Genomic DNA, 23,773 nt, shown 5'->3' with positions numbered 1-23,773 from the left:
ACTGTTGTAAAGACCAGCAACTACAGAGCTTATGAACCATGCAGGCATCACACAAAATTGCAGCATTGATGCTTTCTGCAATGCCTGCCTTAATCACCTGGTTCTTAAGTTTGGATATACAAATCATGTGGTTATTATGCATGTTATCTGAAGTATGATTAATAGTTAACTGTGCATTTGCAGGATTTGGCTAAAATGCAGGAGACTGAAGTAGGGTAAAAATACACCTGCTTGCATTCGGAAGAAAAAAAACCTCTGAATGACTGAAGGAGGGTGCAGGATTTCCTTAAAATAATGGTCTGAACCAGCTTCATAAGAAAAACAAGAAGGTGCATTTAGAGATAGACAGGAGAGGGGTTATGTCTTCACCATGTGGTAGGCAGCGGGGGGTGCAGTTGTTTCTGCCAAAAAAGGATGAATACTGCAGCAAATCAGAAGATTTATTCTGTCTTCATGCAGTAGCAGAGTATTAATAATTCTCAGTATTTATATAGCAATTTACAGTGCAGAAAACCACTGGAAGACTCAGTCAGTATTACATATTACAGATATGCAGGGGTGTGGGCTAAGGCTGAGAGGTAGCAAGTGCCTAAGGCCACCCAGAGAGTTCATGGCTAGAGGCAGACTGGACACAGGGTCTTTAGAGACTCAACACTCACATGTGCTCACAGCACCGGCTAGCCAATACTAGCAGGGGCACAGTGCTCTGCCAGATAGCCACCTGACCCTGACAGGCTTGTGAGTTCCAGAGCAGACCCAGGTTCTCCTGTCCATTTCCCTCATCATCCCCTCCCCTGCTTACAGGAGCAATTATGACTCCAAGAGTTCTGCACAGTAGGTGGAGGAAAGATCCAACAAAATAACTGGGGAATCTGTGTGAGAAAGGCAGGTTGCTTACCTGTAACTGATGTTCTTCGAGTGGCCATCTGTGGTCACACATATGGGCACTGCGCCTGCGCAGTGCCTAGGCCGGAAGATTAAAAAGCTAACAGTTTTTGGCGGGAAAACTCCGCTCCCCTCCCCCTTCGTGGTATAAACAGAGCGGAGTGTCCGCCATTTTGTTCATTCTTGAAGACCGAACGTTCGCCCTCTACAGGTTAAGAATAAAATTAGTTGCAAACAGCATTGAGCCCCAACAGTACCGATGCAAAGTATAGTACGGTACCAAGAACAATATCCACTCACCGGCATATACCATCGGTACCGATGCAAATTACAGCGTGGTACCGAGGCAGTATGTAATGATGGACACCGAGTGGGGCCGGTGGGTGGGTTGTGTGACTGCACAGATGGCCACTCGAAGAACATCAGTTACAGGTAAGCAACCTGCCTTTCTTCGTTGTGGCCTCTGTGCATCACACATATGGGTGATTAGCAAGCTTACCCAGCTCAGAGGAGGGAGGTGTCGTCAGCGAAGAACGGACGAAAGAACAGCTCTGCCGAAAGAGCAGTCCTGCCTGGCGCACACATCAAGCCGATAGTGCTTGGCGAAAGTGCATGGCCCTGACCACGTTGCAGCTTTACAGATATCTTGGAGCGGGACCCCAGCGGCAAAGGCGGACGAAGTTGCAACAGCTCGTGTGGAGTGACCCCTGGGGGTAACAGGTAAGTCTATTTTTGATAGTTGATAGGCCAGGACAATAGTCTGGGTGATCCAGTGCGACAGCCTTTGAGGTGTGACTGGAAGTCCTTTGTCATGTTCGGAGTACTTAACAAAGAGTCTGTTCGTACGACAGAGGGATTCCGTATGGGAGTGATAGAAAGCCAGGCAGTGGCGAACATCAAGGGTATATAGAGCCCGCTCTATTGGATTCGACGGCGCTGGAAAGAAGGCTGGCAGAACGATATCTTGACTCAAGTGGAATGGTGTAGCCACTTTAGGAAGGAAGGAAGAATCCATACGAAGAACGACCTTTTCCTTATGGAAATTAAGATATGGAGGGTCTATGCGGAGAGCAGAAAGTTTGCTTGCTCTCCAAGCTGATGTCACCGCTATGAGGAAAGCTGTTTTCCAGGACACCAGGCGTAGGTCGCCAGTCGCCAGTGACTCAAACGGAGATTTGATAAGTGCTTGGAGTATGACCGAAAGGCTCCAGGTTGGCATAGGCAGGCGAATAGAAGGGTGTAGGTTCTGTAACCCCCGAAGGAAACGTCAAAGTAGAGGTTGAGATAAAACTGAAATCCCTTGAAGCGCACCACGATAGTGTGAAATAGCGGCTACATAAACTTTAATGGATGACGGTTTCAGTCCCAAATGATAAAGTTCCAAGAGAAATTGTAAAATATTGTCAATTGAGGCCATTCCAGGAGAAAAAGAATGGCGTTCTGCAAAGGAGGAAAATCTCTTCCATTTAGACGCATAAGAGTGACGAGTGTACGGTCTTAGAGCAGATGTGAGAATCGCCTGAATTTCCTGGTCAACAGTCACCGGTAGCGAAGCAGTTGTCGTCGAAACTGACCTAGGGGCCGTCGGTACAGTGGAGTGAATACATTCCGGTAGAGGTTCAGATGTCATCAGTACTGATGCAGCAGAATGACTCAAGTGATCCGCCATGCTGTCAACCTCAAGGCAGTCAGATCCGGATGTCGGATCGCTCCGTTTTACTGCGTTAATAGCTGAGGAATAGACGGGAGGCGAAGAAACGTCCCTTTGGATAGACGAAGAAGGGTGGCGAACCATGGTTGTCTTGGCCACCATGGAGTTATTATTATTCCTGTGGCATTCTCTTGAGATATCTTCGCTATCACTTTCGTTAGTAGTGGAATTGGGGGAAACGCATAAAAGGCTATGTTGTCCCAGGGGATCATAAGGGCATCTCCCATCGATCCCAATCCTATGCCTGCCCTGGAACAGTATAGGGCACACACTGTTGTCGCAAGTGGCAAACAAGTCCAAGTCCGGATAGCCCCACAGATGGAAGAGGTCGTGGCATATTTGTCTGTCCATCTCCCATTCGTGCGTTGTTGACATATGTTTGCTCAACATGTCTGCTTCGGTGCTGTCGGTCCCTGCGAGGTGGACTGCTAGAAGCATAATGTCCCTCGGTATGCACCAGTCCCAAATGGCCATCGAGAGATGTGCTAAAGGTGGCGATTTTGTGCTGCCCTGTTGATGTAGAAGACAGCCGGCATGTTGTCCGATGCAATCTGGACAACTCGTTGGCATAGGACAGTCTCGAAAGCCCTTAGGGAGTTGAAAATCGCCTGTACTTCGAGGACGTTGATGTGCTTCCTTGCTTCCCGTCAGTTCCAAGTTCCCTGAACCTGAAGGTTCGCACATGTTGCACCCCATCCCAGTAGCGACGTGTCTGTATACAGGGTCTTCATTGGATGAGGTGTTCAGAACGGGACACCGACAGACAGGTTGCTCAGAATGGTCCACCAAATTAGAGTGTTGAGTATCACAGATGGAATTCGGATCAGTTTGTTGGGAGAATCTCGCTGTGGGCAAAATGACGTGTTGAAAAACAGCTGCATGGTCTGCATCCGTAGTCTGGCATACAGACAATGGCAACTGTAGCAGCCATGTGCCCCAATAGTCTCTGAATGGATATAGCCAGAACCGTTCCTAGCATTCAGATTCGATGGATGTGGGCACATAAGGTAGCGCGACGGTCCGGAGGGAGGAAAGCTCTTTCCCGTGTGGAGTCAAGACGTGCCCCGATAAAGTCGATGACCTGCGTGGGAATAAGGGACGATTTTTCGTGGTTAATACATAGTCCAAAATCATCGAGCAAGGCACAGGTCATGTGTATTGCAGACAGAAGCCCTTGTTTAGTTTGGGAGACAATTAGCCAGTCGTCTAAATATGGGTATATTTGCACTCCTCTTGTCCGTAAGTGCGCACATACTGGTGCCATACACTTCGTAAAAACTCGAGGTGCGGTGGCCAGGCCAAAGGGTAGCACAGCATATTCGAACAAGTCGAGCCCAACAGTGAAACGTCTATGTGAAGGATGGATAGCAATATGAAAATAAGCATCCTTCAAATCTAAGGAGGCGAACCGATCCTCTCTCTTCAGTAACAGAAAAATACTCTGTAAAGTGGTCATCTGAAACTTTTTTGATGTATTTGTTAAGATTCCGTAAGTCCAAAATCGGACGAAGACCACCGTCTCTTTTCGGGACCGTGAAGTATCTGGAATAGAATCTGTGCAATCCCTCCGAGCGGGATAGCTGTTGAATCGCGCCCTTGCGAAGCAACTGAGAGACTTCTTCGCACAGTACCGATGAAGAAGATGTAAATCGAGTCGGACACGGTGGAGGGACAACATCGAATTCTATCCTATATCTGAACTGAATGATAGACAACACCTACCTATCAGATGTAATGGACTCCCAAATGGGGAGTCGGCCCTGGAGCCAGTCCCCAAAAGGGAGAGGGAAAGGTGGTGTGGGGAGAGAGAGAATGGTTCGCCTGGACCACCAATGTGGACATTTGTCAGCGTCGAAGCGCCGCCGGCCCTGGGGGAAACGTTGCTGCAGCTGTTGTCTTCGCCGTTGCTGTCTTTGTTGGTAGTGTTGCCGAGGGTGGAATTGTGGATGGTAAGAGGAACGAGGCCCTTGCCACTTACGCCTCTGTTGAGGAAGCTCCATGCGGCGTGCGGTCATACGCGATTCGTGTATCGCTTTTAACTTGCAGTCGGTTTTCTGATGGAATAACCCGGTACCGTCGAATGGCATTTCCTCAATCCTCCGTTTCATCTCGTCGGGGAAATTGCAATTACAAAGCCATGCATGTTGGCGCAGCGAGATGGCATTCACGAGAGCTCTTCAATTGGTATCTACGTGAAGTCGTGCGGTAGGTAATTGCTGCACTGCTACCTGCATAGCTTCCTTGATGAATACCCTGGCAAGCTCGGCTTGGCAGTCTGGAAGGGAAGAAGCAACGTTATCCAGTTTTTGCATAATGAAATACTGGTAATGTGCCAGTGTTGCTTCATAGTTCGATATGCGCTCGTCGAGTCCAGAGGCCACATAGACTCGGCGGGCGAGCATACCTGTCTTCCTCCCTTCCTTGTCGCAAGGGGCTATGTGTCCCCTGGACTCCCTGCCCTGGGAGGATTCGACGACAACAGAGTTCGGGCGTGGATGGTGAATCAGGAAGGAATGTCATCCTCCAGACTCTGTACATGGCCTCGTACCAACGGGAGGTCGCTTGCGGTTGGGCCGGTTGATCCCAGGGTTGGACCATAGCCTGCCGAAGTGTGGTAATAAGCGGCAGGACTATGGCCGCAGACTGTTCTCCCCTCACGACATCAAAGAAGCGATCCGTGGATGGGCCCAGCTGTTGACTAGCCTCAATCTCTAGTGAACGGACGAGGTGGGACATGAGCTCCGTAAAGAAGACATGTGGCTCATCGGGCAACGCCGGTCCTTGGGAGGCGACTGCTACATAGGGGGATGTAGAGTCAACCTCGGATTCATCCGAATCTGGATAATAAAGCAGAATAAAGTTTCTGGGGAGGTTGGACGTCCCCTCTCCACATGCCTGGCCGTCAAAGGCGAATCTCTCGGGGCCGATGGAGACGCACGATCCCGAGGGTAGTACGAATAAGATTGATAGCCACCCCAGTCTGGGAAGGCACCATATCCATGCATCCTCCAGTCGTCACCCCGGTGTTTGGACGAGCGGCTGCGGCGCCTTGGAGGCGATGGTGACTCCACAGGCGGCTCAGTCATGAGCATTGGAGTTGGAGACCGTTCCCTCAGTGGGGAGTCTCTAATCTCACCATCAGAGATAGAATCCCGAAGCGGCTCCTCCACTTGTTGGGTCGGCACGCTCTCAGGCCGAATGAGAGGCCTGGGGAATCCCAGCGGTGTTACCTGCATAGTAATTTGCAGGGCCGGTCCTGAAGGGGTCGGTACCGTGGCGACGGATGGTACCGAAAAAACAGACGAACCCGAGCCCCGGTGTTTGGGGTGATCGGGTTTCTTAGTCTTGTGAGCGGGTTTATCTGCCTTCTCCTTCCTTGGAACTTTACGAGCGGAAGGCTTATCCAAACCCGTGTGCTTGCACTTCTCCCGTTTTTTGACTGGGGAAGAAGGCAGCACCTGGGTCTCCGCTGGAATAGTGCGTTCAGCCGAAGGACGCTGAGGAGGAGCGGTGGAAGCGGGACGCTTCGGAGGAGCGCTCACAGTTGGGGTGGAATGTGGAGGAGGCAGTGCAGCTGAAGAGGAACCAGACCGTAAGAGCAGTTGGTCCAATTGCATCAAGGCCTGGTCCCAGAGGAGCTTGCGGAGACGGTTCTCCCTGTTCTTCTGCGCTTGCTTGGTAAAGGCCAAGCAATGGCCGCACTTGTCGGTTCTATGCCCCTCACCGAGGCAGAGGAGGCATAGATCATGCGCATCCACAGGTGACATTTTGGATCCGCATGCAGTGCATTTGCGAAAGGCCACTCGTTGCGCCATCGTGGAAAAAGAAGAAAAGATGACAGGATAGAGGGTAAGATAAATTTTTTTGTTTTTTTTGTTTTTTTGTTTTTTTTTTTGAGAAGAAGAAAAAGAGAGGGATAAAGGCAAAAGGAACGGTAAGGACTCAAGATCTTAGCGAGGACGTTAACAGGCACGAGGCACAGCGAACGGCGGTCACAAAGACTGAACAAAATGGCAGACACTCCGTTCTATTTATACCACAAAGGGGGAGGGGAGCAGAGTTTTCCCGCCAAAAACCGTTAGCTTTTTCATTTTCCGGCCTAGGCACTGCTCAGGCACAGCACCCATATGTGTGATGCACAGAGGCCACGACGAAGAAGCTACAAATTGCCAGTCTGGCCTCCAGTTTCACCAGAAGGCTTGAAAAGCAAAAGTGATTATCTGGTTTACAACTTAACAATTTTCATTTTCTCAAAAGACAGGTAGCTGGTCCCTTCTTGGCTACAGGATACTTCAGCCTAATCAATCACTGTTTCTAGCTTCGTTTTGTGCATTTGTTTTTCTCCGCAGAAGTAAGCCACATTTTGCCCATCTACAAGCATATATGTATTTTACTTCCAAGTGATCGCTTGTGGAATGATATTGCAATAGGTAAAGTATTTCAAAGTAATTTAACGTAATATATATTTCATTAGTCATATATTTTATTCATTGTGGTTGTTTCTAACATGATTAATAGTTTTCACTGTTTCTGCCTTTTTTAATTCAATGTATCTGACGATAAAAGTTAATAAAAAGTTCTCTTCATTTTTGGTCAGTTACTTAAAATAGTGTTTCCCAAAATTAAGACTGCTTCCAAACTATTTGTTCCTTCAACATTTAGAGACAAGTTCAAAGCAGCATCTGTAGGACCTCAGTGACTACCTTGCATTGGAGTTATGTGTGCTTGGGTGGTGAGTGAGTATCAAGTGCATTGACACAGACATGGCAAGCAAAACCAAAGGAAGCGTTCAAGAAGGAAATTCTCCCATGCAAGCTCCAGTGAAAGGAAATGCCAGATGATTATGAAAGCCAAGACAGATACAGGAAACTCCAATAAAAAGCACCACTGTGCTTTTGCAGAGTTCCCATTCAGTTTAATAGAACATGAAAAACACAATGTCCCTCTGGTTTTGCCCACAAAGCCTGGTTTTGTCCACACAGCCAGTTATGCATTAGCTAGTCTACCTGTCTTGGAGAACAGGGTGAGCAACTTGCAGCTCCCTAGATTTTTTAAGCCTGCAATTCTCATCAGCCCTAACCAGCATGGGCCATGATGTGGGAGAATAGGAGCTCTGGATAAAACCTTCTGGGGGAACGTAAGTTCCCCATACCTGATGTAAAATGAGGTATTACATTGATCAGTGAGGAAGAGCAGCATTTTTAAATTCTTCTCAAGTAAGCAGTTATATGCAAGCTAAGTGTATCAGGGAAGCAATGCTATAGCTGTTCCCTCATAAATGATTTTTGTTGTTTTACATGCAAGGAATTTCTTCTAATGTGGGTAGCACTGAACAATGCACCTCCCATCTGCCACTGACAGAACAGCATTTTAGCACTTTATTCTACACACACACACACGCGTACGTGCACGCTGTTACAGAGTATCCCTCAAATATTGCATTACGTACTGCCTGGCCCCTTTCACACCTAATTTGTAACTTAAAAACTAGGAACTTGCTTTTCATTTTGCTTGAAGATGCAAAATCCTCAGGGCATTATAGTATTAAATTTGTGATTTTGCTGTGCTTGCATGAAAATTGCCATAATGCACTGTTATCTGGCAAAGGTAAAGAGTTGGACATTTAGATAACTATGATTATCCTGGTTTCCAATCCCTGAGTATGACAGCAATAAAGAAAAATAGTTTAATGTACAATCTAGATAATGCTTTGTATCCAGTGCTACCTCTTCTTACACCAGGAGCGATGACTAACTCAAGTCCCAGTCATTTCAATGGATCTATACTAAGTGGGAATAATATTGGCTACAACCCAATGTTTCCAAAATGTAGCTACTGAGGCTGAAAAGTGACCATTGAGGGAAGTCAGAGGAAGAAGATTGTTCTTTCCTTCCCAACATGTAAAAATAAGGAATTTTCTAGAATTCAGGCCATTAACACTTTCCAATGCACTTAGCAAGGGCAACTTTTGCTGCGAGCTATCCAGAGACAAAAGTGATTGGATGGGCTAGAAATATCCCAATTAATTAAGTAATTAATGGGGCCATTATAGACCAGGAGATGGGATTGTTGTCGGTGGTGTTGTTAGTCTCGAAACCAACCCATCGCGACCCCATGAACCATGAACAACATTCCTCCAGGCCTTCCTGTCCTCCACCATCCCCAGGAGTCCACTTAAGCTCATGCTGCCTGCTTCAGTGACTCCATTCTCTGCCATCCCCTTCTTTTGCCATCAATTGTTCCCAGCAATCGGCTCTTCTCCAGTGAGTCCTTCCTTCTCATTAGCTGGCCAAAGTATTTGAGTTTCATCTTCAGTATCTGGCCTTCTAAAGAGCACTCCTCTAGGACTGACTAGTTTGATCGCTTTGCAGTCCAAGGGACTTGCAGGAGTCTCCTCCAGCACCACAATTCAAAGGCCTCAATTCTTCGGTGCTCAGCCTTCCTTATGGTCCAACTTTCACAGCCATACATTGCAAATGGGAAAACCACAGCCTTGACTAAACTCACTTTTGTTGGCAGGGTGCTCTCTTTGCTTTTTAGTATGCTGTCTAGATTTGCCATAGCTTTCCTCCCAAGGAGCAAGTGTCTTTTAATTTCTTGGCCTCAGTCCCCATCTGTGGTGATCTTGGAGCCCAGGAGAATAAAATCTTTCACTACCTCTATTTCTTCCCCATCTATTTGCCAAGAAGTGATAGGACCGGATGCCTTGATCTTAGTTTTCTTATTGTTAAGTTTCAAGCCAACTTTTGCACTTTCCTCCTTCACCCACATCAAGAGGCTCTTTATTTCCTCTTCCCTTTCTGCCATTAGAGTGGTATCGTCTGCATATCTGAGGCTGTTGATATTGCAATCTCAATTCCAACCAGTGATTCATCCAGCCCCGCCTTTCTCATGATGTGCTCTGCATATAAGTTAAATAGGCAGGGTGACAGTATACAGCCTTGCCGAACTCCTTTCTCAATTTTGAACCAATCAGTGGTTCCGTGTCCAGTTCTCACTGTTGCTTCTTGACCCACATATAGGTTTCTCAAGAGACAAATAAGATGGTCTGGTACTCCCATCTCTTTAAGAATTTGCCACAATTTGTTATGATCCACACAATCAAAGACTTTAGCATAGTCAATGAAGCAGAAGTAGATGTTTTTCTGGAACTCCCTAGCTTTCTCCATGATCCAGCATATTTCGGCAATTTGATCTCTAGTTCCTCTGCCTCTTCGAAATCCTGTCTGTTCAGTGGTACCTTGGCTCACGAACTTAATCTGTTCCAGGACTCTGGTCATGACCTAAATTGGTTGTGAGCCAAGTTAAATTTCCCCATAGGTTCAGTGTAAATAAGGTTAATCCATTCTGTAACCATTTTTTAAGTCAGAAAAATGTGAAGCAAAGTGACATCAAAAAGATCGCAGCCATCTCCCCCCTCCCTCCCTGAGCACAAGTGCGGCCATCTCCCCGCCACCCCAGCACAACCGAAATCATGCCTGTCAACCCCGCATGAATGAGATCACGCCTGTCATCCCTGCAGGTGCCTGTCATCCCAGCAAGCTGGGAGTGGCGGGAGAGATGGGCACGATCGCGGGCACACTAGGGGAGGAAGAGACAGGTGCAAATAACGTGCCGGCTGACTGACAGATGCAAATGAGGCATGCTGGGGGAGGGAGAGACGGGTGCAAATGGGGCGCGCTGCGGGTGGAGAGATGGCCACGATCATGCCGGCTGAGGGGTAGGGATGGCCGAGATTGCGCCTGTCTTTCCTGCAGGAGCGCGCCTGTGATCACACATGCCTTCCCTGCACAAAAGCAACTGCAATCGCGGCCATCTCCCCCCCCCCCCCCCCGAATGGGGAGATGGCCACAATCCGCAGTTCCAGGCGGAGCACAGCACAGCCACAGGGGAGATGATGATGATGATGATCATGATGATGATAACATTTCTATGGCGCCCCTTGCCGAAGCCTCGATAGCACTCCACTGAGGCGGGGGGCAGAGATGGCTGCGATCTCTGTCACCACCCAATGCGGAGTTTGCAACCCAAGTCAAAATTTTAATGAAATTTTTGTTAATGACCCGATTTGTTCGTGAACCAAGGCATTCGTGAGCCAAGGTACTACTGTACTTCTGGTAGTTCTCGGTCCACATATTGTGAAGTCTAGCATGTAGGATTTTGAGCATAACTTTGCTAGTATGTGAAATGAGTGCAATGGTGCGGTAGTTTGAGCCTTCTTCGGCATTGCCCTTCTTTGGGATCGAAATGTAAACTGACCTCTTCCAATCCTGTGGCCACTGTTGAGTTTTCCAAATTTGCTGGCATACTGAGTGTAGCACTTTTACTGCATTGTCATTTAGGATTTTGAATAGCTCACCAGGAATACTGTTGCCTCCACTATAACTGCTAATTTACTTTAAGATTGCAAGTGTTCTCGTTAAGAAAGACGATTTACAAGATACTGAAGATATTGTCTCTCTTCATTTTATGCTGACATTTTCTGTCAGTCTTCTACAAAGTCACCATCCTCTCCAAGTCCCAGAACCTAAGCTGGCAGAAGAAACACCACAGTACGGATAACTTTTGGATAGCTAGCACTGTCATTTTAAAAGGTCTATATCACCATGCTCTCCATCTGTCACCAAACCCACAGGCAGAGTCAGTGGAAAGCCTGAACTTGCATGAAAGATAGAAAGATATTCTGGCTATCAATGATCTTTACTCCAGTTTAAATATTAGATCACAGAAGACATTTCAAGAAAACTAGGTATTTGTAGTTATACAGAACTTTTGTATTTTCACTGCATCATATACTGAGAGAAATCAAAAAGCTTTTCAATGCCTACATAAATCCATAATTCAGTTACCAAAATCTAAGTTAGTCTGAGTCATTCCCCACAAAATTAACATGAGCTGAAATAAGGATCGAATTATACTAACCTTTGCATCCACTTCAGGATCATCAAAAAATCCTTCTGGCAAGGCCTCTGCAGTGTTTTCTCTCCTGAAATATTAAGGTGATAACAAATGCTGACTGTATCTGTTATAATTCTCCAAAATGTATAACAACGAATGAAAAGTTTGCACTGAGAACAGAATGAGTTGTGCTATCTAGGTGTTTTTCAGACAGAATAAGAAGGCGGCTACTACAGTTTGATTACGACAGGCCTTCAAGATCCAATAAAGTCTAAAAAAAACCAGCTTCAAGATACCATATCCAAAGTTCTTTAGATAAATGCCTTAGTAACTACCAACTTAAATAACTACCAACACTGTTTAAATTAGATGTACTGCTTCATCTCAGGCTGTGCCTTTAAAAAAGTGCCAGAACACTAGATATATTGTGGACCGTTGCCTACGTGAGAGCCTACATGCATTTAATGGATGCATGCATTTTGTTGGTAAAACCACACAGACAAAAGTACTATTCAGGATGTTTGCAAGAAGGAAGAGACAAGCGTTTGCACTGATTTTTTGTTTTTACCTTTCCACCAACTTTTCTTGTACTTCTGCTTTCTGTATAGAGCCAGAATGGAAGACTAGAGGTGTGACTAAACCCTTGTTTTCCACATAGCCTGCAAAACACAGTAGTAGCACTTAAAATAAAACAAAGTACTAGCTGACTAATATGTACAATGTTCAAAAACCCAAACTACTAACATGGATATATAAGGAGAACAGAAGCCAGCAATAGGGAAGAAGTTTAAACTGAAACCTACCGAGAAGGGAGAAGTACATATGGGGGTAACAGTGGACAAAGACTTATGCACCAACAACAGAGAAAGCAGCTCTAATTGCACTCAATAACAGTCTTCCAAAAAATGTAGGACATACACTAGACTATACAGCATGGGGTTTTCAGTGACTATATATCAATCCCAAAGTATGAGGGATGAACAGCATGAACTTGAACTCTCAATATAGGATGGTGAATATAACCTGATAGGTGAAACTGAAACTTGGTGAATAACCCCTGTGACTGGAATTCAGCAACTGAATTCTTCAGGAGCAGAAAAAGAGGCAGAGCTACTTTATGTTAAAGATACAGATCTCTGCACATAAACAGAGGAGGATGAGTTTAATAGCATCTGGAAAAATATAAATAAAAGGGACACTGTGGTTGGGATCTATGACCAACCATCCAGTCAAGAAGAAGATGAGGATGAAACTTGAAAAGCAAATTGCCAGTGTTTCAATAGTAAACAACTTCTGCATCTCCTTACTTTGAAAACCTTAAGATAAAAGCCCAAGATTTAAAAATGGCAAAACTAGTTAATGCAAAATGCTGACATGAATGATGGTACTATTTCCCCAAAATAAATGAATATTTTGCTCATCTGATTTGCATCCAAGCTTTTTCCCACAATGTACAACAAAACATGTTCCAAGGTTACCTGATGGTAAAGCAACAGCAGTTTCTGCTCTTTGAGCAGAGACTGGAGTTGCTGTACTCTGAACTGAGAATGTCAAAGGAAGTTTGCTGTTATTGTTTTTTATTTCTTTTTCTAGCTCTTCTTCCTCCTCTTCCTCCTCCTCATAGTCTCCTAGTAGTAAGTTACCACTTGTGGATTTTGAAGATAGCCCCTTTGCTTCTGCTTGTTCGATTTTGCCAAAGAAATCTTCAGGCAACCTAAGAAAATTGAGACAAACAATGCCTTAAAAACTCAGTTACAATATAAGCTGGAATCGCAGCAACTATTCAGGCACACCTAATGCAATTTTGACTTTGCTCCTGAAAGGCAGAGACACCATTGCCAAATCCACAATTAAAGAAGAAGGCTAACAAGAAGTGCAGAATGAGTCACAGAGTTCTTTGAATCCAGGCTATAAGGTCTCGACATCCAATTTTTCTGAGCAACAATTTTGAAATTCTAATAGTGACCTACCCTTCAAAATGGTCATAAAGATTACTCAAAATGTAATGAAAAATTTTGAATGTCCCAACTATAAAATCTTCCATACAACCATAAAACAATATCGGCAAATGAGCTAAATTGCTTTGAAATATGTAGATGAAAGCATTATATAAATACTAATTTGTCAATAAATAGATGAATTGCTTGGGGCAGATGCCTCCATGCAGCTTGTTAACAGAAGGCCTCAGATAATGGCTGCCAGAGTATGGAAGGAACATCCCACTTGAAGCAATGTTCACTGCATATCAACAGCTTGCCACATGGACACATACAAACTAGCTCTTGTTTTAATTTCAATTTCCTCTGTTTGACTCTGCATACTTAGTGAAGGAAACACCTAACCTATGGAAGAAAGCTGATAAAAAATATCCAGCTTACCCAGATGAGACAGTTTCTGGATGGTCACCAGAATCTGAAATACAGAAATGCATCAGAGTTGTGTTAAATTTTCAAAACAACGGCCAAGATGAATTGCACATGTAATGAGATGCTAAACTATGATGGTCCAGTTAAGTATCTTAGGCTAATGCAGATACACTAGCATCCTTATAAAGTGAATGGGAGCATTGACTACACAATTTTATGCAATTCATTATAAGGTATTTCTATATTTCTTGTCAGGTACACAGGTTTATACAACAGCTGAAATACCATGAAACTGCCACTTTCCCCAGATCAGCTTTCCCCATTTCCACTCTACCTCTACCCACATTAATGGATTCTAAGATTGTTGTAAAATGCCATATATGCTGTTACCGAAGTAGTACCAAACGGAATAATTAGATGGAATCAGTACTAGTATACACAAAGAAAATGCACTCTTTTCAACACTCTCCAAATATACTGAATATAGAACTAAACCAACTAAACTATCAGCTTCATAGTAACTGTAACCAGATTAAGCACACATTGAATCCTTAATTTAGAAAATACTTCATGGCTTTGTTCTGTTGAAATATGAATTACCTAGTTATTAATTTTAAACATGAAAAACCTTCTTCAGATTATATTATCAGACCCTTGAGTGCAACAACACAATGAAGTCATTAGCATATAACAGCAATGGCACCCAGATGGAAACCACTTTTGAAGGATGGGAGGGTGATGGTCTGGACATTTGTGGAGAAGGCAAAAAAGAAAAATCCTAATATTATCTTTGATCCAGTGGGAGGTCACATGACACAAAGGGGAATTCCTTTTTTTATTTCAAGAGTGTGAAGGAAACAGGGATTATCTGAAACTGACCACAGTTTACAAGACTGGCTCCTGCAAGAACTGGCCAGGTCCCTTTCTTTGTGCAGAGGGACTGCCATGGAGAAAAAAAGTGTATGGGACAAGGGTCAGTGTCATTCCAGAAGGTGGTGCAGCTTCAGAGCAAGACACTCCCTCTTGACATCATCCAGTACATAACTTTAGTCTAGGGGAAAATTTGGCCCCAGACTAAAAGAGGTTGCCCACTTCAGAATTAAATAATATTGATGCCAACACACAGCATTGTGTCATGTAACTGGAGAAGATATTATTAGATGCTTTCCTCCCTGGAATGGCATGGAATTTGTAAAGTCACTGAATACAAATTTTCAATCAAAAAAGTAAAAGTATCTCAGCTATAAAATAATTTTAAGCTTTTCCCATAACTGCAGTCTAGAAATAAAACCAAGAGCAGTTTTAAGATAAATAAATGTGGAAAAATATTTCTAAGCATGTTGCCAGAAGTATTTTTCAGCTAGATTTCTATAACTACAAGGATCTAGTACAAAGTGACTGATTTATCTTCTAATATAATCCTAATATATTCAGTTAAATAAGACTCAGGACTTGGTTTTTTTAAACTGCCAGACTACATATTTTTTTACACTTGCAGACAACAGCTAGAAAGGTCAGTCTATTTTCCACCTGTTCAAATATGGTAGTAACTATAATCCTCCATGAATCTGATACTATCCCTTCAATTTATAAACACACAGAACTATTGCAAGTGTGGTGTCAGGGCCTGGCTTTTACCCAATTCTTAATGGGAAAATCAAGTTTTCAACTTCTTCAATATGTTCTCAATATCCATTGATGTATTACACTCCACAAATTTGACTGATCAGATTCAAGCAATAATTTCCCCAGATTTTAGTCCAGATATTATGGGCAAAAATGTCAAAATATTTACCTAGCATTTCCAATATTGTTCTCCAAAAGCTTAGGCTATGATTGGACCCAAAGGTATTCCAAAGTAATGCCCATTTCTCTTTTTCAACTTGCTGCATTTTATCTATCAGAGGGCCTTTGCTCTATTATTTAGCTGGTAAAACTCTTATAAAATTCCCACATCGTAGTGCCAGTAAGAGCCTTGATTGATATTTAAGAGGGACAGAATGCTCATCATATGGTGTCTCCTGTCAAAGTGCAGCAGTCACCTAGGGAGGCTGCAAATATCTATTTTTCAAATTTTCTACCTTACAATCTCTTGACAGCAGGCATGTCATAAATTAAGTTCCATCAATTAACACTTGATCTTACATGCAACTAGCAAAGTTTGGATCCAACCATTTTAAATTTGAATGTATGTTTGAACTTAAAACATACCAGAAATATTTCAGATGGCACAACATAACTTTGCATACCTTTCACTTTCTTCGCTGGAAGTTCTGCATTTGTAATTTTCCTTTTGAGTGAAGATGAGGTATTAGGAATGGAGCCTGCCACTGACTGCTTAAGTTCCTTTAATTGTTCAAGTTTCTGGAATGGGAAATGAAAACGGGCAAATAAATACCTGTGCTCTATTCACAAGGATTAAAGTATTACTACATAGTGGAAGTGGCTTTTGTTTTTTGTTTTTTGTTTTTTTTTTGGCAAATAAATATCAAAAAAGTAACAAGAAAATACTTTTACAGAAATTAGGTTGCAATTCTATACATAGTAGAGGTGTATAGGCCTGCACTGTAAGACTACTTAGAATATATACAAGTTTCTGTTTTTTGACATAATGACCTACTAGGCAAACAATTCTAGTTACAACATTTTATAAAGAAAAAACCACGTCCAATTTAGAAGAACATTGAAACTGAAGGACACAACACTGACAGATTTGCATGATCATTGCAACTTGTCATTACCTTTTTAAGCAACAATGAGCTGCAGAATCCAGAGACACTATCCTGAATATTCCAGCCTTGGCCATAGCTTGCCATGTCATCCAAAGCTAGGGCCCATGAGTTATGGATGGGTTAAACAACTCTTTCAGAAGCCTTGGCCTGTTTTATGGTTATGTGAGGATTGTTTAACCCTTGCATAACCCATAGGCCTCAGGTCTGGAAAACATGACAAGCTGCAGTTGCAGCCTAAATATCTAAAAATGGTCATCAGTGCATGCTGCAACCCACCAGGGCTTAAATAAGCCACAATGGGGTGTATGATTGAGCAAAATGATCTACTGCTATACTGCAAAAGGATATCAACATAAAGGTCTGTCAATGTCAGTTTCTATACTGCTAAATCCATAATCTTGCATATTGTCCCTTCCAAACAAAACACCACAAAAATTCTAGGGTTGACAAAAGATTCAATCCAAATTTAAACATCTTTAGAACAGACCCTTTCAATCAATGAGACTAACATTAAACTAACAGATCTATTTGAAGTTTGTCTAAATTTGGTCCAAGCCCATCAGATTACCTGTTTTTCAAAACTGAACCACTAACTGTAATTCATTTACTGTGCCCTTATACATTTCTTTTCTATCCATCTGCTATGCTCTGGGCTAGACAGACTCTTTACCACTTAACTAAAGAGACTTGCCTTTTGATTATTTGAATGTTCTCTTAGACCAGAGGTAAACAATTCCAAATGGATTATAAATACTATAAGATACAGCCAGCATTACTAATGATTGAACTTATAATAGTTGTAAAGCGAACCATGTGGAACACCAAGTAATCTACTCTTGATTTAAATAAATCATGCACTATATACTTTATTATTTTAACCAACTAGTAGTAAAAGCTATAGTTTAATAGAGTGGATCAAGTCCATGCATAGTATTATTAAAGAACTACTCTTATTCTTGAACCATCACAAAGAAGACATAAAGTAATGACAAGTAGCACAACATAGGAATTACCTCCTTGTGCTGCTTCCCAAGAGCATGTGTTTGCCACAACAGCTCGCTCTTCACAGGCACACTGCACAGAGAGCAGCTTAAATTCCCCAAACTGTTGTATGTGGAGAATGGAGTTAAGGAAATTTAAAAACAAGTCTCTTCTCAAAACCACAATTTCAAGCTAAACTACTATTTGTGTCTATGTAAACACATACCATAGGCTTTTAAAATACACATACCCCTGAAATACATTAAAGGAATGATTCGATGGCCTACAGATAGCATCTAGAGGATTGTAAGATACTTTGGAATCCCAGGTACAAGCTCAGTGGCAGCATTCTAACCCTGGAGCTGGGAAACCATGTTCTGACCCTCTACCAGAGCTCACAACTGGCATGAAAAGTAGCCTGGTGGCTGCCTCTCCAATGTTGCAAATCCAACTGTGAAGAAGAGGTAAAGGGAGTGTTCAGGTGGATAAGGAGGGGAAGAAACTGAAGATGCCAGTGTATGATGTGACTTCTGTCCTCTGCAGCCTCCTTTCCTCCCCCTCAGAAGCAGCTCAGCTGGACAGTCAAAAACAGCCACCTAGGAAAGATATGGAGCAGGAAGGTAGAGACAGCCTCCTCTACGCCTGCCACTCTGTACAGGATGTCCATAAGCCTCTGAGCTTGGCAGCTTATGAACATCCCCACTTGGACTGTGCCTTAGCAGGTTCCCACTGACAAAAGCCCCTTGGAGCTGCTCCTGCTCTTTGCCCCCTCCAATCTGTCTGTTCAGCTGCTTCTCACTCTGGCCCCAAACAGCACAGAAAGCAGCAAAGTAGAAGCCACTGCCTACTTAGTGGCCCCCTGCCAGTCAAGCAAACAAGCAGTCGGAATCATGAGAAAACGGGTGAATGACGAGAGCAGCTGGTGACAATGGGAGAAAGTAGGTTCACAGAGGGAAGGAGGTGATTGAGGGTGTCTTGCCCAAGGCCCCTGAAAAACCTGGAGCCAGAGCCAACTATCATCTTCCCCAGTCTAATATAATGCACACCACAGGTCCTGCTTGCTACAATGGAAGAGAGATAGAACAGCAAAAAAGACGAAGGATCCCGGAGAAGACTCGTTCAATCAGAAGCGTTCTGCAAGGGCAGTAACCGACTCAGTGTGAACACACACCCTCGTGAGAAATGGCTTCACTTAAATTTCCACCTACTCGACCGCCCTTTTTGCTTTCGAGCCCTTTTCTACAAAATGACCGAAGTGACGCATCAGTTATGGCTCTAGGTGCACGGAGCGAAGGAAGAGCAACACGCGCACATCAAGCGGTCAGGCCGTCCCGCTCATCTCAGAACAAGCCATGGAAGGGGGCGAGAGACCGCCGGGCTGGGGCAGGGCTGCTTTCGAAAGCGCGCAGTCCACCTTTCCGCTCTGACCGACATAAAAGTGTCGCGAGAAGTGAGGCGCGAGCAAGGCGGCGCAGGATATCTAGCGAAAGACGAATCGACTTTCTTCTTCTTCTCCGCCGCCGTCTCGCGCTGCTTCAACCGCATCAGCCGCCGCAGCTCCTCCTGCCCCACCACCGCACCCGCCGGACGCCGCTGTGGCGGTGGCTTTCCGGTCGCCTTCGAAGTTGCCATAGCCCGCTTTCCTTCCCCGAACAATCTGTCTGGCACAGAAGGCGCACTCACTATTGCGTCATAAAAGCGATAAGCGGAGAGTTTGCGTCAGCTTATAAAAAATAGTTCCGTCCAGAGGCTGAACTTTGCAGCAACCATAGAGATTGGAAATGTATAGACAATTGAATTTTCCGTAGTTAGCGCTTCCGGATTCCTTTGGTTCTTTCGCGGCTGACAGGCGGAGAGCCGCCCATGGGAAAAGAATCAGTCCACGCATGTCTAACGAGCTAAGACTAAAGGAGGACTAGCAGCAAAAGGATGAGGCCCTGCTTTAACTTAGGTCTTCTTTCATGTGGAAAATGTGCTCTTGCTGTTGAAGAAAGTAAAATAAATAGCCCTTCCAATGCCAATCTATTTGTTGCATATCCCTTAAAAGGTAGTTCATTTAATATTACAGGACAAAGATGACCCTGAAGTTGGATTGGATTTACAACCCAAATTCCTCATTTAAAATGCCCGTCATAATGCAACAAAGGCCAGCCTTTGTACTTTTAACTGCCATGCTTTCCCTCTATGGATGGGTTTTTCATTTGCCATTGCTTTTTACTGTCTTCAGTTGTTGAACTAGGATATAGGAAATCACATTACCTAGCTGGACCACTGGTACACTCACTGGTAGTGGCTCCTCTGAATTTTCAGACTTAAGTTTTTAGGAGCCCTACCAGGGACTGAAACTGAGGCCTTGGCATACAACTCGCACACACCACCACTGTGCTGAAGTCTCTTCCCTCAAGTGTATTTAGGTATTGGTAGCTGCCTTAAGGAAAGGAGTAGAAAGATGGGATATATTTTTCTCCCAGTCCAAATCCAACACTCAATTATATGCAAAAGCCTTGAGATATAACATAAAAAAATGTTGGGAGTGTCTGAGGGACATTCCCTGACTCGAGGAAGCAGCCAAAGGAGGAAGAGAGGTCCAGAAGACAAAAGAACAGGTGGTTAAGAAGAAGGGTGTTACAGAACGAGCTAGCCTGACCTCGAGTACAGTAATCAAAGGGACAGTGGAAACTGGTTATAGCCACCATGAAAGTTTCAAATGTGTGGGGAGTAAGAACATGACAATCCTGTGTGAATCTCGAGCAGACAAGAAATAGACATGGGAAATGTCACACCCTTGACAGAAGAAAGGACTCTTTGAAGCTAATAGCAGTAGGGGTGTGGTTACATTGCTGTATTGATGCATTAGATGTGTATTAGGTGACCTAATCGCTTATGTAGGGTATAAAATGCATGTACTGGGGTGCAACTTTTGAGAAACTGTTTTGGGCTGTGTATTCCCTTTTGTCTCCCTTTATTCTATAGTGCACTAGAAAGCTGGTTTGGCTCTAAGTCTTGTCTCAGACTTGAGACTTGAGGTCTGGGGTCCACCCAGGTTCGCCCAAAGCTGTTGACTGGCTGTGTTTGGTAACAAACTCTTAAGGCATTTTTGTCTGCATATTGTTTAGGGACTTTGCAACAGGTAATTTTTTGTTGATAGATGACATCTCATTTGCAAAGCTGTTTAATATCTCTACTTTAAGAATTACAAATAGTGTAAACTGACCTTGGCATGAAAATACTAGCTGGGGGAACTTTTGTGCTTAATTGTGCCTTTCGAATTGAGAAGAAGGATAATGGTGCTTTTCGAACAGCTGAGACCTGAGGCTGTGATTTTGGGTGCGATCCAGATATTCAGGCATTTGTTTCTCTGCTTTGAAAGCAGTATTCTTCTACTTAATTTTGCAGTTGTAAATTGTTTGATGTTTTTATTCAAGATTCCTGGACATTATAAATTGACCTTGGCTGAAACTTCCACCACAGATGTTTCTCTCCCCATTCATCACCATTTTTAAAGGAGTTGCTGGATGTTCAAGCCAGGTGACTTTTTGTTGTTGTTTTTTATCTAAACTATACATGATTTGCTCTAAGGAATAATTATATCCTCCTGATGGGACTTGGGGGGTTTTCGCTGGTTCTGGTGTGCCTTAAGAATAAAAAATAAATAAATCTAAAGAACAAAGAACAAACATGATGCACTAACAGAAGATCATTAGCTCTGCCTGTTGAACCTGGAGAGGACTGAAAGTAAAGGTCCCTTGCTATGAAAGTTGGAACAATCCCTCTGCTTAACAGATTAATTCAAACTAATATTCTAATAGAGATAGAATGTGACTAATAATTCTAATCCTGATAGAAGGCTAGCTTTATCCACTTTCATCTTTTGTCCTTTTTCTTTCTCTTTTGCCCCCCCACCACATCCTTTATTTGTTTTCTTTTCTTTCTTTACCTTCCTCCCCTAGCTCTTTTACTTTAAGCTGTAGTTTCAAATCATAGTCTACTTATATGTATGAAGAAATGTGAAGGGTGGAAGTGTGGAGGAGCAGAGAAGAAAAGAATTAATGTGAGAAAGAAATTTGAATTGGATGCCAGGAAGTTGGTGATGGATTTGAAAAGAGGTAGTCATCTGAGCTCCTCAGACTGAGTTTTAGAGACAGAATGAAGATATTATCAATAAATATTAATGCATTGAATGTTCCCTTTAAGAGAATTAAAGCAGTGTTTAATGAGACTTAAGAATATAGTGTCTGAGCCTTTCAGGGAATATGTCAGAGTTAGAACTGTAGTTGGTTCTGGATGGAGATCAGCGGAGCCCCCAACAAATGAAGAATGGAGAAAGGGACTGGTGGAGTATGCTGTTTTGAAGATTGTTAGAGGAATGTGCAGCATGATAAGTGGATCTGAGGTGTTTAGAAAAGATAGGGAAAGCTGTGGAGGATTTATTGTTGTATAGTTTGATGCTTTCTTTTATGTTACGTTTTTATGGAGTGTTGAAAGACAGGAAAAGGATTAGATTTTGTGGGTTGATCGTATAGGTCGGATCTATATCAAATTCCCTTGGCAATTCTGTCTACTTCACCTTGCTTTTCTTATTATAGTTGTTTTGCTTACAATAAAATAAAATATTTTTACAAAAGAGAAAAAAGCTATGGATCTACTTAGATTTAATTTGGAAGAATTTGAAGGGATAGTGGATTTCAGGATAAACTGGGATAAACCGGAGATGGTGTAATTTAATAGTGATAAAGAAAAGAAAAAAATAGGAGTGAATTTAAGGTTAAGACATAAAGTATATATATTACAAAGAATGTAGGTATTAATAATACCAAAAAGAAAACACTTTTAAAAATAATTTTGGTAAGTTGAAAAATGAAATGAAAGAGAAAATGATTGAATTTAGAAAATGGGATTATCTTGCTTTGGAAGAATAGCACTATGTAGGATGAAAATATTGCCTAAGATAAACATTTTATTTATAATGCTACTGATTAAGATAATATTTAAAATAATGGCAGGATATGATTAATAGGTTTTGTAATGGGGTTGAACAAGTGAGGATAAATAAAAAAGATGGTATAGCTCATGCACAGGGAACCAAGGTTCCATTTGGATGCCAGGAAGCACTTCCTGACGGTTAGGACCCCACGCGTGTGGAATGGGCTTCCACAAGAGGTCATTGAGGCCCCACCGGTGAGGGTGTTCAAAGATAGGCTGGACATGCACATGGTGGGCATGTCGTGAGCGGAGCTGGCTGGTGCCGGAGGTCAGACTAAATGGCCTGGGAGGCCCCTTCTGACTCACTCTGTTTCTATGAAGGATAGGTGGATTGGGTATCCCTAATGTAAAGTTATATAGCTAATCAACTGAGGCATATACCAGATATTATACTACAACAAAAAGGGTTAATATGGTTACAATTAGAATCTTCCAAATTAAAAGGATCCTTGATAGATTTTAGCTTTAAATATGGAAATAAAAAAATAAATGTAGAAAATCCTTTAAAAATAGATTACAAGTCTGGTATTAAGTAGAAGGAAAAAATTATGCCATCAATCTCACCATTATGCCCAATTACTGAATTAGAAGGGTTTCCAGTAAACTTAAGAGAGGTTTTAGGGAAAATACAAAGGCATAAACAAATACTTAGATTAAAAAATTGGTTAGAAAAAATGAATAAAATATAGGGAGATAACAGCAATATTAGGAAAGGAGAAAATAACTTGGTATAATACATTAGAAAACTGGACTGGAGAATGGATAAGAAAAAGAGGTAGATGCAGGGAGTATACAAAATTTGAAGACAGGATTATAGAAAAGGAAAAAACAAGCAAATTTGCCAAGGAAGGGGTAAGAAATGAAATTCATAAAATATTATTTAGAAGAACAAGAACAGTATGATTCACATGAGAACATGGGAAAAAGATTTGGGAAAGAATATTAGTAAGATGTATCTGTGTCAGTAAGAATAAAGGAAAATTTTCTACAAAATTGTATGGAAGTGGAGTGGTACCTAACTCTGGTGAAGTTGAATTGTACAGATAACAAATACTTCAATTTATGTTGGAGATGTGATTGTGAAGCAGGTTCATATTTCCGTATTTGGTGGGAAAGTGAATATGGGAATTAAAGTTTGGAAAGAGGTTTTTAAAGCATGTAATAAAGCATTAAGTCTAAATACATGCCCTGGAATTGCATTACTTTCAGTATTTGAT

The 23,773-nt window shown here is 42.8% G+C and overlaps 1 protein-coding gene across 1 annotated transcript in view; it reads right to left on the bottom strand.

Annotated features, from left to right (window-relative positions):
- Window positions 1-23,773, bottom strand: part of LOC123034693 (zinc finger protein 830-like) — an 82,686-nt gene that overhangs the window by 5,610 nt on the left and 53,303 nt on the right. Inside the window, exons 7-11 of the mRNA XM_044452270.1 lie at window positions 16,110-16,224; window positions 13,873-13,906; window positions 12,973-13,208; window positions 12,063-12,153; window positions 11,519-11,582 (exon numbers count right to left, since the gene is read on the bottom strand). Coding sequence (XP_044308205.1) covers window positions 11,519-11,582; window positions 12,063-12,153; window positions 12,973-13,208; window positions 13,873-13,906; window positions 16,110-16,224 — 540 coding nt within the window. The remainder of the gene's footprint in view (window positions 1-11,518; window positions 11,583-12,062; window positions 12,154-12,972; window positions 13,209-13,872; window positions 13,907-16,109; window positions 16,225-23,773) is intronic.

Source organism: Varanus komodoensis, unplaced genomic scaffold (assembly GCF_004798865.1).
Source record: "Varanus komodoensis strain SLA01 unplaced genomic scaffold, ASM479886v1 scaffold10, whole genome shotgun sequence".
NCBI lineage: Eukaryota > Metazoa > Chordata > Lepidosauria > Squamata > Varanidae > Varanus > Varanus komodoensis.
The sequence above is the reverse complement of the archived record's forward strand: the minus strand, read 5'-3'. Positions and strand labels throughout refer to the sequence as shown.